The sequence below is a fragment of the Bombus fervidus genome, chromosome 6 (genome assembly GCF_041682495.2).
Source record: "Bombus fervidus isolate BK054 chromosome 6, iyBomFerv1, whole genome shotgun sequence".
Classification (NCBI taxonomy): Eukaryota; Metazoa; Arthropoda; class Insecta; order Hymenoptera; family Apidae; genus Bombus; species Bombus fervidus.
In genome coordinates, this window is record NC_091522.1 from 12,538,077 (window position 1) to 12,555,379 (window position 17,303).

At 24.4% G+C, this 17,303-nt stretch overlaps 5 protein-coding genes and 1 long non-coding RNA gene across 9 annotated transcripts; 2 read left to right on the top strand and 4 right to left on the bottom strand.

The window, feature by feature from the left end:
* Nucleotides 1-272: 272 nt before the first annotated feature.
* Nucleotides 273-2,615, bottom strand: LOC139988444 (HIG1 domain family member 1B-like). The gene is made up of 3 exons (XM_072005892.1): nucleotides 2,363-2,615; nucleotides 1,012-1,154; nucleotides 273-813 (listed from the first exon to the last, which is right to left on the bottom strand). The coding sequence occupies exons 2-3, from the start codon at nucleotides 1,145-1,147 to the stop codon at nucleotides 632-634; spliced, it is 318 nt and encodes a 105-aa protein (XP_071861993.1). The 5' UTR covers nucleotides 1,148-1,154; nucleotides 2,363-2,615; the 3' UTR covers nucleotides 273-631.
* A 1,005-nt stretch (nucleotides 2,616-3,620) lies between these two features.
* LOC139988438 (uncharacterized) lies at nucleotides 3,621-9,634 on the bottom strand. 3 transcript variants are annotated; one of them, XM_072005879.1, is made up of 13 exons: nucleotides 9,496-9,634; nucleotides 7,987-9,414; nucleotides 7,558-7,907; nucleotides 7,076-7,429; nucleotides 6,722-6,992; nucleotides 6,232-6,647; nucleotides 5,913-6,137; nucleotides 5,358-5,833; nucleotides 5,172-5,283; nucleotides 4,357-4,831; nucleotides 4,142-4,287; nucleotides 3,870-3,965; nucleotides 3,621-3,794 (listed from the first exon to the last, which is right to left on the bottom strand). In XM_072005879.1, exons 1-10 carry the CDS (start codon nucleotides 9,509-9,511, stop codon nucleotides 4,676-4,678), a joined length of 3,804 nt encoding a protein of 1,267 aa, XP_071861980.1. In that variant the 5' UTR covers nucleotides 9,512-9,634; the 3' UTR covers nucleotides 3,621-3,794; nucleotides 3,870-3,965; nucleotides 4,142-4,287; nucleotides 4,357-4,675. The 3 variants fall into 3 exon arrangements, with proteins under 3 accessions (XP_071861980.1, XP_071861979.1, XP_071861981.1); XM_072005878.1 differs by having other exon boundaries at nucleotides 4,142-4,831; XM_072005880.1 differs by lacking the exons at nucleotides 3,621-3,794; nucleotides 3,870-3,965; nucleotides 4,142-4,287; nucleotides 4,357-4,831; nucleotides 5,172-5,283 and having other exon boundaries at nucleotides 5,704-5,843.
* LOC139988447 (uncharacterized) lies at nucleotides 4,287-5,487 on the top strand. The gene is made up of 2 exons (XR_011800126.1): nucleotides 4,287-4,404; nucleotides 4,874-5,487. It is a non-coding gene; the product is annotated as an uncharacterized lncRNA (long non-coding RNA).
* Nucleotides 9,635-9,876: 242 nt separating the features above from the next.
* On the bottom strand, nucleotides 9,877-13,046 carry LOC139988440 (major facilitator superfamily domain-containing protein 12). 2 transcript variants are annotated; one of them, XM_072005884.1, is made up of 9 exons: nucleotides 12,594-13,046; nucleotides 12,000-12,326; nucleotides 11,721-11,928; nucleotides 11,434-11,645; nucleotides 10,993-11,352; nucleotides 10,761-10,911; nucleotides 10,535-10,653; nucleotides 10,097-10,222; nucleotides 9,877-10,005 (listed from the first exon to the last, which is right to left on the bottom strand). In XM_072005884.1, exons 2-8 carry the CDS (start codon nucleotides 12,301-12,303, stop codon nucleotides 10,110-10,112), a joined length of 1,467 nt encoding a protein of 488 aa, XP_071861985.1. In that variant the 5' UTR covers nucleotides 12,304-12,326; nucleotides 12,594-13,046; the 3' UTR covers nucleotides 9,877-10,005; nucleotides 10,097-10,109. The 2 variants fall into 2 exon arrangements, with proteins under 2 accessions (XP_071861985.1, XP_071861984.1); XM_072005883.1 differs by lacking the exon at nucleotides 9,877-10,005 and having other exon boundaries at nucleotides 10,042-10,222.
* Nucleotides 13,047-13,329: 283 nt separating this feature from the next.
* On the bottom strand, nucleotides 13,330-14,016 carry Rnasek (Ribonuclease kappa). The gene is made up of 2 exons (XM_072005893.1): nucleotides 13,828-14,016; nucleotides 13,330-13,600 (listed from the first exon to the last, which is right to left on the bottom strand). Exons 1-2 carry the CDS (start codon nucleotides 13,894-13,896, stop codon nucleotides 13,376-13,378), a joined length of 294 nt encoding a protein of 97 aa, XP_071861994.1. The 5' UTR covers nucleotides 13,897-14,016; the 3' UTR covers nucleotides 13,330-13,375.
* A 307-nt stretch (nucleotides 14,017-14,323) lies between these two features.
* On the top strand, nucleotides 14,324-17,010 carry Rush (pleckstrin homology and FYVE domain containing family member rush hour). Its single transcript, XM_072005885.1, has 8 exons — nucleotides 14,324-14,428; nucleotides 14,770-14,834; nucleotides 14,987-15,124; nucleotides 15,249-15,312; nucleotides 15,592-15,717; nucleotides 15,789-15,895; nucleotides 15,979-16,239; nucleotides 16,321-17,010. Exons 1-8 carry the CDS (start codon nucleotides 14,365-14,367, stop codon nucleotides 16,348-16,350), a joined length of 855 nt encoding a protein of 284 aa, XP_071861986.1. The 5' UTR covers nucleotides 14,324-14,364; the 3' UTR covers nucleotides 16,351-17,010.
* The last annotated feature ends 293 nt before the right edge of the window (nucleotides 17,011-17,303 follow it).

The following is a 17,303-nucleotide window of genomic DNA, read 5'->3' on the forward strand; positions in this document are numbered from 1 at the left end:
ATAACAAAAATCTATGTAATTTACATATGATATACAACACATAAAGGTAAAGTTACATATCGTTAATGATATTTAACAATATATAAATTTAATAAAAATTAAGTATTTGCAATGTAATTAAGTTTAAATATTTTTTCTTTTTCTGAAATTTGAAATTGTCTGATATTTATATAAAATACAATCATATATGTATATATTTTATTTTAAATATAATATACAAAATACTTATTTAAACAGATATACATATAGTGAGATATTTAATACAGAAAAAATTCTAATTTTTCATGTAAATATTTATTTTATTACATTTTATTGTTTAATTTTTACAGCTCTTTTTTCTTGAAATATTATTTATCTTATGAGACACTATATTTCAAGAACAATAATGTATGTAATAAATAGTATCTTTATAGTGTTTAAATAATACTAAACTATTATTGCATATAATTGCATATTATCTATAGTATTCTTCTACAGAATTTGATAATCACATAAAGCATCTAAATTTAATAATCATAAATAGCTTTCAAGCTCCATTTTACTAAAAATAAACATATTTTATTTTACTCTTTGAATACGATTGAATTTTCAAATTGTCTCCTTATTTCTTTCTAACATTATATGATGAATGTTATTCCTTCTTCTTCTTTATATAATCGTTATACATGCCGTAAAACATTCCTAAGCTGATTATACCAAGTGCTGTAGCCTGAGCTGCAACTCTGAATTGTACAATAAATATAGAAGGTTTTACTGTTCTTGTTCTCCATTTATATGCACCTATTCCACAAACAGTAGTTAAACCAACTATACCTATAAAGGAGACAATTGTATTTTCATAAAGTAATATTAAGATTATAAAGTAAACAATTATATTCCAATATTGATTGTATCATAGTATTCACAATTATAATGCAAAATAAGATAATTATTATAGAATATTCATTCCAATTTAAAATGATATGATATAATATATATTTAAATAAAAAATTTTTGGTACTAAAAACATACCAGCTAAAAGAAATGGTGATCGTTTTGCTAATAAATAAAATCTGTCTGATAATGACATTTCATTCTCTAATGCTATCTTAATAGCCTCTTCTGGAATCTCGACTGCTTCACCGATTTTCCAAGTATTCTCGCCCATTACTCACCTGTACATATTATTCATATTTAATAACAAAAAATAATTTTATCATAATACAATTATTGTATATTAGATATGTATAAGATACAGTACAAAAAATATTATAATTATTAAAAACAATAATATTTTTAATAATTTTATGAAATAAATACTTTATAAAATTTAAAATACTTTCTTTTAATTCATACAATTATATATGTATATATAGTAATTTATTTAAAGAGGTAATAAGTTCAAATAATTATTATAAGTTATTTAGTGCATATTTATTAAAATGGCTTTGGAATTAAGAAATCAATGTTATATATTGTATAATACAAGAATGTACATTGTTACATTATAACTAATATATAACTTTTTCTATTAAAAAATTAAAAAAAAATTGACTTTAAAGAACATATTAGTAAAAATCATTTTCCAAATATATAAGCACAAATTTCACATAATATCTAATACATATTGTACTATATATATTTATATATGTTGTTAATTATCACGAAGTAAAAGATTAAATTATTTATAAAGCAATAAATTTTATTTTATATATTTTTATAAAATATGCACGCGCGCGCAAACGCAAAATAAAATTGAATACTTCATTTTAGGTTATTCTAATGTTAAGAATAAGAAACAAACATTAATAATCAGTATTTTTACAATGGTAATAAATTTTACATGTATCTATTATATCATAAGCATTGCATTTGTACCGAGATATCGCACATTTTTATTATGGAATATTCTATCAGACTGTAATTATGTACTATATATGTGTATTCGGATTTTCATTTCTTATACATAACTTGTTTTCGTATAACATTGCCCTTTTCATTGATTTTCAATATATCATTCACACATGTCGTTGAATATTACAATAGTAACATTTAAAATAATTGGAAATTAATAATAGCATTATATTAATAGTTCCTCTATAACAGTACAAAAATATATGTTTTTAAGGGATCTTACAGATTATTTATAATAATTATATATTTTTACTTAATTTTTCAGAAATGTAAAACATAATAGCTTTAATTTATAAAATTATTTTGGATATAGCATTATTCTTTATGTAACAATTATACTTGAACAATTATAATAACACATTGAGATAAATTTAATATTTTATAATTTCTATACAAAATGTTCTGAAAACTCATAAATTATATTCCAATTTCGTAACACACTTATATACAAAATGAATAAACACTTTACCTTTATTCTTTGAACAATGTAAAAATTTTAAAACATTAAGCTTTTGTCCTTTCGTCCCTTTCGACCGATGTGCTTATGAGTAATTCTAAATCTTATGACTTGTATCTGTGACCTGTGACTGTGACCATGCTGTGACCAGCCTGTGTGCACGCTGGATGCCCCCACCACGAGAGTTACCAGTATGCGATTATACGACGGTACAAACATAATAAACCAAACTTAATACGAAATTATCATGGACATAGGATATATATATGACATATTTCTATACCCAGGGTAATTACAATTATTAACATGTAATGTGTAATACGACCATGGCAGGGGTAAATCGATATCGCCAAGTAAATCGATATTGATACCTTTATTCGTTGGTTATATTGAATGAAAGTATCGATACTTACTTGATATCAAAACAAAATTATTTCATTAGTGAGCAGCCAATAGTTACAGCTGCAGTAATCAAATTTTGTTTACGTTTATTACCTTGTCTCGTTGAGAATCATCGAACAGCCTATAGATTTTTACAATTATTGCAAATGTTACTCTTTTCATAAACTTTAAAAAAAAATAATAATTTTTTAATAAAAAAAGGTCAATAACAGAGGTTTATTTTATTTAATTGAGGTTGGTGTAACTGATACCAAAAAATAGTAATAATTTGAACATCCCATCATAGTTGGCAATTACAGGCATAGGAATATTCCTATGTCTATGGTGGCAATAAAGCAAAGGCAATCCTTTATTAAGCTATTATATCGTACTTCAAATAATAGTTCGATTTATAAATCGCCTTGAAGTTTTATTACAGAACGTTTATTACAGAAGTGCCGAAGAATGCAACTAGGAAAGAGACATTTTGAAATTGCTACGAAATGGTAAATGTTTAATTTATTCTTTAAATAATATATGAATCCATTCATTATTAAAACATGTAATAATATATATAGCTTCTTGAACTGAATATAATAATTAATGTTAAAATTATATAACACTTTCTAGAAAGTATCATATCAATCATATAATATAACACTAAATTTACATTTTTATAAATTTGTACACCATGATATTTAATATAATTTTTTATGATTTAGGATTCCATCTGCATTAACTTATGGAGGAGCAGCTGGTTTGGCACTGATTTATTTTACCGATTGGAAAGTAGTAGCTAGATACATACCATTTTATGGAAGCAAATTTGACAACTAAGTTGTAAAATATATTTATTGTAATATGTTACTTAATAAATTATAGTACTATATAATTCAATGGATTATTTATTAAATATATGCGTTACATTCTGATGACAGTACAAACATTTTAGTTGATTTTGACCCTTGATAGATTTGCTTCTATTTGCTTTTCATACAATGTATTTACTTCACTTTCAACTTCCTTCCTTTTTCGTAATGAAGCATAATTCTCAAAATTAAATCTGTATATGAATATATATTAATTATATATCTTATTTTTCATTAATTGACAATACAAACAATATAATTATACTTACCTGTAAGCAGCAAAACATAATAGAGTAACAGATGAAACAAGAATTATCTTAGTTGGAAGGTTTATGCTGAATTTGCGTTTCGCCATGATATGTTTGCTTTAAAATAGGAAGCACTTTTAAAAATTATATTAATAATAAATTAGACATAGATTATCTTATTGAGACTAGGAATATGAACTAAATTTTTTATTTTATGTATATTAAAAATAAAAATGTCAATTATTTATTCTCAATATTATCGTATAAATGTTTTTGTAATGCAGGAAACTTACTTTATTTAAGTCTTTGATATTAAAATTTTTTTCAGCGTATTGTTTTAATGGTTCATTCCAAATATAATAACCACTCAAAACTCCTAATGCGGTGGCCACAAAAGCATTAAGACGTGTTTGGGGAATGGCCATTACTAATTACTAGCCTAAGAAATTTATAGTTACTATTACAATATTAAATATTTTCGTTAAAATTATAAAAAGCGGAAGATAACCTTTGTTAAACGAAAAGGCATGTAACGACCACAGGCGTCGAATAGATGGTAGGTACTACTATACAATGTTGCGTAATTTGAATTTTCTATATTTTTAATGCTGAACATTTTTGAATTTTTATACAAATATATAAAAATCAAAGAATATATATGATCTTGACAAATATTGTTGTCATTATGGATTTAGTTTAGTAATATTTAAAAGATTACTTTTTCCAATAAACAAATTATTTAATAACTTTATTACAAACATCTTTTTAATCAATATTAAAATACACTATCATATACAAATTTGTGAATATTGTTTTATAATGATCATTCAGATTTTTCCAATAAATTTATAAAATTTGTTATATGTATCTAACTGAGTTTTGAAAATTTCTTGCATTGAAACAGGTAGTGTTCGTGATAATAAAGCAAGTCCATGTTGATCACACACACTTAATAATTGATTTATACAATTTTGTATAGACATCTAAAATAAAAAGTTGAAGTATATTATATTAATTGTTAACAGGAAATATGGTAGTGCTTGCTTAAGAATCCGCTATTCTGAGACTATACCCATATGTTTATCTGAGCAAATAGAAATTTTTTAAATTGAACAAGAAATGATGTAGGAGAATGGGATACTGATATTAATATTTAACACATATATACCAACTACATATCAATGACAGCTCAGCATTTCAACAGTATGAATACATAATTCATGGAGATTGTTATAGATATCAAAATAATGTTCGGATGCTTATGCAGTGAGTACGGTATACGATGCTATATTGTTAACTAAAATATATCATAAAGAAATTTACCTTAATAAAGCTTGGTATTGAACTTTCTGACAATAATTTTAGTAAATCTGCTATTAAATAAGGACTTATTCGAATCATATCTTTCTTTAACTTTACTAAAGAATTAGTAAACCTGTATGCAAAATATAATAGTTTGAAGTACATTTATGATTTTTTCTGTTAGATAAATAAAAGATTTTTACTTACTTTTCAATATCTAATGCAAGACACTTAAATGTGTGTTCTTCAGACTTATTAATAATAGATTTGGATTTATGTATGAAAATACTTAATATTTGTCTGTATAATATTAATAATAAAGGTATCTTATCGCTAATTAGATTTGTTCTCATTTTGAGCAGTACATTGCACAATGCTAATGAATCACTAAAAATTAGTATTGTATTTGCTTGCAATGATTTTAAACTAACAATTATACTCATATCAATAATATAACCAGGAAGATACAAATGTTTAGCAGCAAGAATATTGTGTATTAGTTTCAACAAAGTTGGCCAAAATTTTTCTAGTATATTTACAGTTTGCATTGTTTGAATTAAGTTATTGATAGCTATTAAGCGTAGCTTACTGCGATCATTGGACATATCTGTTTTTAATATAGCATTCCATATAATACAAATATTTTTTAGATTATTTTCTTGTTTACCTAAAAGTGTTTTAACCTGTAACAAACTAAAGTAGTAAATATTTTGTTGATGACAAAATTATGCTATATAATATGTATAAAATTATTAAACATACCAACTGATCGTGTAATTCTTTGGTAAATTCAGAAAATTCATTCAGTTCACTTGATGCTAATAATGGTGAAAGTACATCTATACATGGATATTTAAATAATGCATACCAAATTGCTCTTATAGTTTGATTTGTAACATGAAATACTTTTTTATTATGTAAAATAACAACCATAAGTTGTAGACCATCTTGTAATAATTCATTTGTAATCTCATTATTTTTATTGTTCTGTTAAGTAAATACTTTATTTTTATGTGATGTAATTTTATTTTAAATTTATCACAAATATGTTTTGTTTATATTTATGTATATTTATATTTACCACAAATATGTCTTCAATTGTTGATTCTGTAACATCCTTTAATTTTTCATCAATGTTTTCATCTTTAATACCAATTCTTAATAGCAGATTTAATATTTTCATGTCATATGAATTTTTCATTTCAAAGGATAGAGTCTCCATTGCAATTCTGATTAATTTTTTTTCTGCCTTTCTAATTATTATTTTTTGGTCAACATTTAATTTTGATTTAACACGTTCCATAGATTCTAATAAGAGAAACATATTTTCCTTGGAATTAGTGGAACATTTTATAAATTTGTTTAAATTTTTATATGAACAATTCTTGAGAAACAGTTCCAATGATTTTTTGAATGTTTTGTTTTGTGGCAGAAATTGTAGCAACAAAAAAGGATCTATATATTGAAATATATCAATATTAGGCTTTTCCAAGAGATCTAAAAACAAAACAGATTTTCATACATTATTCATTTTTGATCAAATATCTTATCTGTATAATCATGAAATGTACCTGAAAACATTATATTGCATAAAAAGACTATTTCATTACTCTGATTACATTCCATTCTAACAGCAAATATGAACATAAGTGTTATAACTTTTAAATTAGTATTCAAAAATATTAGTGGTAGATGAAGTAATATTTCTAAATATACTTTAATTTTATGTAAAAGTATATTTTGCATTTGTACCCATTTGTTTACTAGCAATTCTTCCTTTAAAGACATTAATACATCACTTATTTTTTCACATTCAACAATTTCAGCTTCAAGTAGCAATTCCTAAAAGGATAAAAAATTTTTGTTCAATTATTTAATCAATTTTATATAATATATTTGAATATCGATAAAAAATGTATACTCACTGCATTAAGGTATTTACTAATAGATTTTGTTATACCTTCTGCTGCTAAATATCCAATTTGTGTAAAAACACCAGTTAATATGAATATCACTAATCTTTTATTTTCTTTTAAATCATTTTTATGTAATACTTTCACCCAGTCATTAAAATTATCTGCATTAGAAACCATATCTGCTAATAATAAATGTGTTAATTTTAACACTTGTTCATTACTTAAAGATGGTATTATTTCTGTATCAAATTTTAATATTAAACCCCAACAACATTCTAAACCACCTATCAAGCTCTTGAGTATCACAGGAGATTCAGTTAATGAATTTTGAGACATCTTAATTTGTTGTAAAATAAGTTTGTTCTGAAATTTTATGTAAATATAATTTTTATACATTTCTAATGTACAATATGATGAAAAATAAACAAACAAATAAATATCAATTTGATAAAAGTAATAAAAGAAGTAATAATGAAATTTTGATAACATACCATATTATTCTTACAATCTTCATTGCCAAATTTTTTAATTTTTTTAATCAGTTGCTGCCACTGAGTCTCAGATATCAAATTTTCTAAAATAGTATTTGGCATATAGTATTTTAGAGCTCTTTGTGTTTCATTCCATGAGAATATTGCAGTTAATAATATTGCAACTTCTTCATCCCGATTTAAACTCAATGTTTTAACCAGTAAAAGTGATAGAATATTTCTTACATCATCAAAAGTATTTAAGAATTTTGTGTAGGAAGTAGATGTTCTACTATATTCAAAAATGCATATACCATCTAACAGTGTAATGAGCAATTCAGCTATAGCACGTAATATTAAAATATTTTCACCTATAATAGAAAATATTTAAAATATCATATATAAGAAGATACTAAAATACATAAAAATCAATGATGGTTCCATTCTTACTAGTATTATTAGATTCCAACATTTGTAAGCAATCAGTCTTTAAATGGTATGTCAGTGTTCTTAACATAACTACACTTTGTGAATTTGTTACATTATTTACAGCTTTCATTAACTTCTCTTTGAATTCACTTGGGAAACACATATTACTTTCTGATGACATATGATGTGATGCATGAGATAAACTATCTTTTAATGCTATTAATATTGCTGAAATTAATTTTTCCTCTTCCCTTAAGTGTATAAAAGCATCCAAAATAGAAATCATTAAATGTTTATATTCCAATACTGATTTTCCTATAAACACTTTTCTTAGTATATCTTTAACTTTTCTTTCAATTATGAGAGGATTAAAATAACAAAATTGTATTAAGAGATTGTAATCTGCATTACTCATGCTTCTATTTATTAAAATATCATTAATTATATTTTGACAATAATCAAATAATGTGATTTCATTTACTTTATTATCAAAATTAAAAGTTGTGTCACTTAAGCATTTTAAAAAAGTATTCAAAACTTCTATTTTATGTGTCCCAGAACATTCTACTAATTTTCTTAGTATTATATCTAATGTAACAGTGTCCGATTTGAAAGTAATTACTGCGACACGGAAGAGAAAAGTAAATGTCATTAAATTACTTTGGAAATCTTTTGTCTTTGCATTTCCTGTCAAAATAGATAGTAAGTTCTTAAATTGTGTTATATCTTCATTTTTTAGAAATTCTCCACTTTGAGTATGTTTTCTACCAAATATTAATTGTTGAATACATTTATGTGTTATTGCACCTAATCTATTGGTATTATCAGTACAGTCATGGTCAATTATAACACACAAAGGATATAAGATATCATGTATAAACATGATTCTCAAATTATCTTTTGTAATAAAAGCAGATTTATAAATTTGTATTATATTTTCTACCACATTAATTACTGTATTATATGCTGTCAATATCAATCCATTGCTTTTGTTAATTAATGAAATCTTTATTCCTTCTGCTGATTTTTCTCCAATGTTAAAAGCGTGTTTAAAAACACTGTTTACACATTCTAATAAGGACTTTGTTAAAAGACCTAAATCTTTTGGATTATTAATAAAATATTGTGCAACCCTGTTATTAGAAGTTAATAATCTACAGCATTCGAAAACATCCTCATGTATATGTTTTACATCTTTTTGAAATGTTTCAATGAATAATTTTATCAATAATTTTATTACATCACTTTTAATATCCAAATATTCAGTTTTCAAACAATTTTTTAATGAATTCCAAGCTTCTTGGTCCATGGGACACATATTACAAAGCCATTGCAGAATAAGATCTTCTTTATGTATTATTGGTATATCAATAGCACAGAATGTATTTTCTGCTAATTTTAAACGTTTGGGTAAAAATTCTTCGTCTGAATTTAGGCGTCTTAATAATTCTGTCAAATAAAAATATATACATGTAATTATGTCTTACCAAAATTTTCAAAGGTTAGAATTCTATTCACGTGGTAACTTACCTACTGATAAAGACATTTCGAATATATTTACGTACTATATTGATACATTCAATTTTTAACACATTTTTCAATATTCTTTTGTAAAAACGGATTATTTTAATACATTATTTACACAATTAACATGTTACAATTTTCACTTGCGTTTTTTTGTTGTAATATCTGCCTACTTTAAGATAATGGAAGTAACTGGCCATTTTACAGCGGCCGGAGTATGAAACATAACCCAAATCTAATCCAATACTCACGATTCAAAATCCCGCCACAAAATGGTCGCCACCAACATGCATTGTATACAACCAGCGACTCACTGGATTAAACATCGATAAAAGTCAATATGGCGCCATTGTTACTTATCTGTCAAATATGCTGGAAATGCTTCTTTTTTTACATGCGCATAACTTTTCAACCAGTGGATTCCTAGATCCATAACCTGCATATTTGGATTTTTCTCGTCGAATACTATCAGAATATATACGGAAGGGTCAATAATTTTTGAGCCTCTATAGAAAACTACAGCAAAATATTTAAATAAAGATTTGCACAAGAAATATATAAAGTATATATTTAGGATTTAACATCAAATGAACAAAATTTTAATTACTATCTTTTTTATACTATGTAACATTTTCTTGACTTATTGAATTGTCAGGTTCACTTTCTATTGTTTCTGTAGTAATAAATACATTATCATGTTCTATAGTTTGTTCACAGTGTAATGTATTATATACTGAAATAATTTATATTAATATTATACCATTACTATAATTAATTTAATAGATGATTTAAGATATTTTTCCAAATGACACAGGTGACCAAACAAGATGTAATTTAGTGAGTATCACGAGAAAAGATTATGTAGTATTTAATAATAACAAAAATTTATTATACATATAAATCTGTTTCTTCAGAAAGCATAATTTGTTAAAATTCTGATTTCATATTTTTCCATAACATTTCTCTATGATACTTATCAAATTTCATCTGAATTAACTGCCAGTGCCTTTCAGAAATACAGTTATGATTTATTATAAATGTATACCTGTACTGTGATGAAATGGTTTTATACATAATATCATTAATAAGCCAACCATTGCAGATGTAGCACAAACATAAACTAAAACACTTTTATAGTAATTTTTACAATCAATCCAAGAGCTTCTGAAAACATAAAAAAGAGAATTGCTTATTTTTGTTTACTTTTTAAAAATTTACTTTTATCATCATTTAAATAATTAATATTTTAAGAAGAGTTACTATATACTAACAAATATTGAATAAGCATAACTGCTAATCCATTGCAAAGTTTGTCTGTAAAACTCATAATTCCATATACAAATGCACCACTATTTACATTTTGTCCAATAAAATCTGCAGTAACACCAAGGCTAGTCACCAACATAATAGAGCCTGCAGATCCTATAATAAAACAAATTAGTATTTGGGTATATTTCATTTATATTTAATTTTAAGGACTTTAAGAAAATTATGTAATATTACCTAATATTAAGGAAACTGGATAGATTTGATATTTTGTGTATGTTAAGCCAGTACCTAATTGTATCCAAATACAAGCAAATACACCTAAGAAAACTCCTAAACAATATGAAACTTTCCGACCCAGTTTTGTATTCAATTTTTCTATAATTAAAGACATCACAAAACTACTCAAATACATTATTAAAGGAATTGTAGCCAAAGATGTAGCTGGCATATTTAATGATTTATGTAAATATAAAGGAATATAAATTTGTGATAAGTTTACAAACAAACGAGTAGGCATATATATACAAGCTACTTGATATAATTGAACATCTTTTAATAGTACTAATACTGCTCTTGAATTTCTATTCAACGAACCTAAAATAAATGTGATAAAACAGATATTATAATAAACAAAATTTTTAATCACAGAGTAAGTAAATATAAAAATAATTTTACCATCAGAATTATTAACAAAGTTTTCTTTGACAAAGATATGAAATAAAATAGATGTTATAGCTCCTACTCCAATTCCAATAAATACAACTTCCTGGAATTTCTTTGCATCATTGGGCCCAATTTGGGAATTGGAAGCATTAGTATCTGTTACGTGTAATACTGACCATGTAATACAGTAAACAAAAATATTTGAGAGAACAGTAAAGCTGTATCTAAATAAAGTTGTAATAAATATTTAGGGTTATAATTCAATTTTAGATATCTCCCTTATATAATTAAAGACATACCTGATCGCTATGAGTTCTGTTCTTTCATATTCAGAAGGTGTAAGTTCTGGAACTAGGGACAAGTGAGATATTTGTACTGCAGCCCACCCAAACTGAAAGATTATCACAAATGCTGCATAATAGATTAATTGAGCCCATTCATGAGAAGTTTCACAACCAATACAATGTGAAAATATAAAAGGAAATGCAAATAATATGCATAAGGTACCTAAAATAAATTGTTTCAAAAAATTATGTGATATAATAAATAACATATAAAGAAATAATAACAATATATACCTATTAAATGCCATGTTTTTCTCCTCCCATATTTACATAATCCAAGGTTATCATCCTTATCAGAATGAAAACCAACAAAAGGAGTAGCTAAAGCATCTGCTATTTGACCAATGAGTAAAATTATTCCAGCTGAGATTGAATTAAATCCCAATACCAAATGAAAAAAAACTAATAAATATGTAAACCACATAGAAGCACAAATATCATTCAAAACATGTCCTATTCCATATAAAAGTTTCCGAGAAAAAGGAAGACGTTGTATTATTTCACTATAGTCATCAGTTACAATGTGTTCATTTTCCATTGTATTTAATGCAGTGTAATACTCTACAATGGAATACAAACCAGTTTAATAATTTATATGATATATTTTAATATTTGATATATTAATAATAATACAAAACAATTGAAATTTAAACTTTTAAGCAATTGAAATTTATTAAAACATTCTGGTACATAATGACAATCAAATGGAATGATTTTTTACGTTTAAAAACATTTTAGTTTTACTTTGCTTATTACAAAATATTTTATTTGCAATGTATAATACGAGATAATTAAAATGATTTAAATTTTACAGTTATTATACATAACCTATCACTTATTGCTGATAGTGTTATAATTCTACATGCACAATTCATATAATTTTGACCTTTTTTCTAGATAACAATATAGTAAATATTATAAAGCATGTTTTAATATTTTACATGTTACAACAATTCAAAATTTGAAACCTTTCTCTTTATTTCGGTATATGACGTATATTACATTTGACCACAGTATAAACGTTACCGAAAATGACTCATTGTCGATAATGAATGTATTGTTTTTCATAAATATTATACATAGACAATTACATATTTACAAAATCTTTAAAATTAAAATAATGATATCAAATTCAATCTTTTTTTAATATTAAAATCAAAATAAATTTTTTAAAATTATTGTGTTGTATAAACATGAAATTTTACTATATCAGTTGTAAATTGCTGTTGATTCCAATGATTATGTTCATTAATTTAATGCAGTTAAAAATTTCTAATACTACTAATAAACAAGAGAAAAAGAGAAATACATATTTCACATTATGATGAAAAATAAGTTCAACAATAATTTTTTGGTATATTTTCATATATACATATACATAATATGAAATAATCTATATGATTCTATTTTACACATTTATATTGTAGTATAATTTATTATATATTCTTTAAATAAACACAAATTCTTAATATTAGAATGCAAACAAAAAATCTGTTACTGAAATTTGTATTTAGCATATTCCTAAATTCCTGTTTTTATATTTATAATGTATCACTATACTATATACTTATATGTACTTTTATTTATTGTATTCACATGCTAATAATATTTTAAACGCTTAAAGATGATCTAGAATTTATATAAAATTGGTGTCCAGAAAATAAGAATGTAAGAACATAGATACAAGCTGCAATCCAACAATTATATGCATTTTGTTTATAACCCCTCTCTGCTACAGCATAAAAATCTGTAGGTTTATTAAAAGTTTGTCCTTCCAATGGAAGGTCTTCTATTAAAGCTACACTGTTGTAGTAAAAGAATATACCCATCAGGAGCTGAAAAATAAATGAAGTTTCTTTCAGATTACAATTTTTGATAAAAGATAACTAATTTATTTTCCCCAAATAATAAAATTCAAATAAACAAGGAGAAACAAAATCTGAATATATAAAATATATAAAATGTATTTTTTTGCAATTTTTTATACACAATGCACAATTTTTAAATTGATTTTAAAATTTCTCAATACATTTAAAATTATTAGGTTAAAGAAATGACTTACTAATTGGAATATACCCCAAGTAGATAATATCAGGCCACATAGGGCATACTTAGGTCCACATATCTTCATTTTTTTTTGTCAAAGTTATCTTCTATTACTTTTGTATAAAATAATCTAAATAGAAGTCTACCACTACTTGTAATTTGCTAGTTTGCTACACCCTTAATAATCATATGATTTTTATTGACCAGTAATATTAGATATCGATATCTCGAAAGGGTGTATCCGGTATTTGAAAATCTGTGATACGTACATATTGGTTAGAACAATGTATATTGTTATTCCATTAACATTTGCTTATTAATTAAATAGAATTGCAAATTTAAAGTGAAAATAAATGCAAAATTATATACTATGTGTATCATACGTATTTTATGATAGACAATATTTATTTAAAAATCATAAATCCTATATTATTTTAAATATTACATATTTAAGCGACATAATAAAGATTTTCTTATATGATTCTTTAAATACATTAATTGCTTTTATAATATTGCAAATATTATCCACTGTTAATACTGACAAATATTAAACATGTTCATGATTCATACTTCCTTGTTGTCAGCCCTGATTCATAGGACCATGGTTGACCGATTGGGTTAGTTTGTATTTCATTTATTATCAATTAATTAATGTTATATTCTTTATGCAAAGTTTAATTTATTTTTATTATATAACTTTAATATATAAAATATTTACTTCGATTATTAAATTAGAAAATTCATAATCTACTTATTCTATGATTTTTGAAATTTCTTCGGGTAACGGTGTAATTTAGTAGTTTGTGATTTTGACAGTTGAACACGTAATATATAAAGCGTATTACAGAAATGATTAATCTTTTAGTGAATTATATTTGTTGCCACATATTATGGGTTTTACTAAAATCTTTACCTGAAAGTAACTAAAGGTTATTTATTTATATATGATTTATTACAGTAAATAGCGAGGCTAATGCCAGGCGTATTGCTATGGTCGAAAACTGCTTTGGCAGTTCTGGCCAGGTAAGATTGATGTTAAAAATCTTAATTTTTCTTATGTTATGCCTTATATTTTCGAAGAACACAACTATGCAATATAATTTGACATATGTGGCATCGTTCAAAGCACAAAGATGTTATCTATTAAGTTTACATTAATCTATTACATATTTCAGCCACTTGCAGTACCTGGAAGAGTTTTAGTTGGAGAAGGTGTATTAACCAAAATGTGTAGAAAAAAGCCTAAGCCTAGGCAATTCTTTTTATTTAATGATATATTGGTTTATGGAAACATCGTAATGAACAAGAAAAAGGTAAATATGTATGAATATTAATAATTATACTAAATATAATTTTAACTTATTTATTAAAATACAATAGTTTAAAATAATATATTAATTTATTAGAGATATTAAGAAGATTTATATATGTTAACAGTACAACAAACAACATATTATACCACTTGAAGAAGTCAAACTTGAATCTTTAGCTGATGATGGTCGTAAGTTATATTTTCCATCCATTTATTAAATTATGTTTTGTACTTTTGTACTTAAAATATCTTAAATATTCTAAATATGATTTATACTGTATATATTTGTGAAATATTTTATTTAATTTCTACAAAAAGTTCTTTGTTTTCGGTTAGATTACTATTTATAATAATGTTAGGACTAATTTTTGGATTATTAATTTGTTGTACATTAAGTACAGACACCATTGAAAAAAAAAATATATATAGTTATATAAAAGTAATATATTAGTTTATTATTATTTATAGAATATCGCAATGGCTGGCTCATAAAGACAGTAACAAAGTCATTTGCTGTTTATGCTGCCACTCCAACAGAGAAACAAGAATGGATGGCTCATATTACAAAATGTATTGAAGACTTATTAAGAAAAAGTAAGTAATTATTATTATGATAATTTATTTATTTATGTAATATATAATATGTATCTGTATTCTTTTAATAGGTGGTAAGAAACCAGTTGAAGTTCATGCAGCTGTTTGGGTTCCAGATAACGAAGCTACAATTTGTATGCATTGTAATAAGACACAATTTACAGTTTTAAATAGACGGGTATTCATATGTTAATTGTGTTTCCAAACCATTAAATATATTATATTCTCTAAATATTTATATTGTTAATAAATCATTTTCAGCATCATTGTAGGCAATGTGGAGCTGTTGTATGTGGGCCTTGCAGCAATAAGAAGTTATTATTGCCTGGACAAGGAAACGGAAAAGCAGTCAGAGTTTGTTTGCAATGTTATGATGCAGCTAGTAAAGTAAAAGCATCATCTCCTTCTGCTGTTGATAACCTAAATAACAAAGATCAACAACGTAATTCTGTAGATAGTTCAGGAGGTGATAGTTCTGGTGATGATGATGATGGAAATAAAGAAGAAAATCATGATCATGAGGTAAGTGACTTTAAAAGTACTGATAATGAATAAATTCAATAAATTTTTAATGATTTTATTATATATTTTATTTTCTTACAGCCTAAATTTTATTCTACACTTGCCCGATGAAGTTAACTACATTACATTACAATGAACAGCAATACAAACAGGAACATTATTCAGAACTATATTTTTAAAAGTTAATAACATTAAATTGTCAATAATATTACAACTAATAGTAATTTAAAGTTTGTTGAAATTACTCTTAAATTATATTTATACAAAAAACATGTCTGTGTGTATAAAGAATTCAAATAATTTTATATTAAATTTAAAAAATTTATATCTTTGATATATATATGTAATTTACGTGAATGACTTCGGAGGTATCTTCGACATTAAAAGTTATATAGTTACACAGGCATTTAAAGATAGAGAAGACTATTTTTTTAACTCTGTATTTTATAAAATTTTAACCATTTATACTTGTATTATCTTGTTATATTGTACTATTTTGCTATTTACTCTCAGTAGATTCTAATTTCCGTTAATATAATATTTTAAGAATATATGCCACATTGTGCCTTTCTAAATAGAACACTTGTCTTTTCTATTGTTTGTAAGCAATTGATACTAATCTAATGTTAATTTCAAAAAGAAAAAGTACATTATAATAAATTTTTAAATGTATAAAACTAAAACTATTCGGTTGTGTGTTTATATTATAAGATTAAATGGAATCTTTACGAAATATCATATATTTACAACAAATAAAATTTAATAACATAATTCAGATGAATTTCCTTAGTTAATCTTCTCTTTGAAATTTAAATTAATATACAGGGCATCTGTCCATGCATTGTCAAATAAATAGAAAAAAATTAAGAATTCAGATACTTTCTGTTATAAAATTAAAATAAAGCTATAGCATATTTATTTTATCAGAATTTTAATTTTTAAGGAACAATGTCAATATAATTATTTATTAAATATGACAAACTTGATAACTCCCTCTCTAAATGTTTACCGTTTTTTATTTTAGTTTCCATTTATATTTTGTAAAAAACCCATTTTATTTATAT

Excerpts from the sequence above, each read along its gene's own strand:
- LOC139988444 (XM_072005892.1), bottom strand. The coding sequence starts at position 1,147 with ATGGGCGAGAATACTTGGAAAATCGGTGAAGCAGTCGAGATTCCAGAA. Across the intron at positions 814-1,011 it reads ATCACCATTTCTTTTAGCTG|GTATAGTTGGTTTAACTACT; the intron begins GTATGTTTTTAG and ends TCTCCTTTATAG.
- LOC139988438 (XM_072005879.1), bottom strand. Across the intron at positions 7,430-7,557 it reads AAGATTGTAAGAATAATATG|AACAAACTTATTTTACAACA; the intron begins GTATGTTATCAA and ends ATAAAATTTCAG. Across the intron at positions 5,284-5,357 it reads CTTGCATTAGATATTGAAAA|GTTTACTAATTCTTTAGTAA; the intron begins GTAAGTAAAAAT and ends TTTTGCATACAG.
- LOC139988440 (XM_072005884.1), bottom strand. The coding sequence starts at position 12,303 with ATGGAAAATGAACACATTGTAACTGATGACTATAGTGAAATAATACAA. Across the intron at positions 11,353-11,433 it reads CTTTGTTAATAATTCTGATG|GTTCGTTGAATAGAAATTCA; the intron begins GTAAAATTATTT and ends CATTTATTTTAG. Across the intron at positions 10,912-10,992 it reads TCCAGTTTCCTTAATATTAG|GATCTGCAGGCTCTATTATG; the intron begins GTAATATTACAT and ends GTTTTATTATAG.
- Rnasek (XM_072005893.1), bottom strand. The coding sequence starts at position 13,896 with ATGAAGATATGTGGACCTAAGTATGCCCTATGTGGCCTGATATTATCT. Across the intron at positions 13,601-13,827 it reads CTTGGGGTATATTCCAATTA|CTCCTGATGGGTATATTCTT; the intron begins GTAAGTCATTTC and ends TTTATTTTTCAG.
- Rush (XM_072005885.1), top strand. The coding sequence starts at position 14,365 with ATGTTCATGATTCATACTTCCTTGTTGTCAGCCCTGATTCATAGGACC. Across the intron at positions 14,429-14,769 it reads GACCATGGTTGACCGATTGG|TAAATAGCGAGGCTAATGCC; the intron begins GTTAGTTTGTAT and ends GATTTATTACAG. Across the intron at positions 15,313-15,591 it reads ATCTTTAGCTGATGATGGTC|AATATCGCAATGGCTGGCTC; the intron begins GTAAGTTATATT and ends TATTATTTATAG.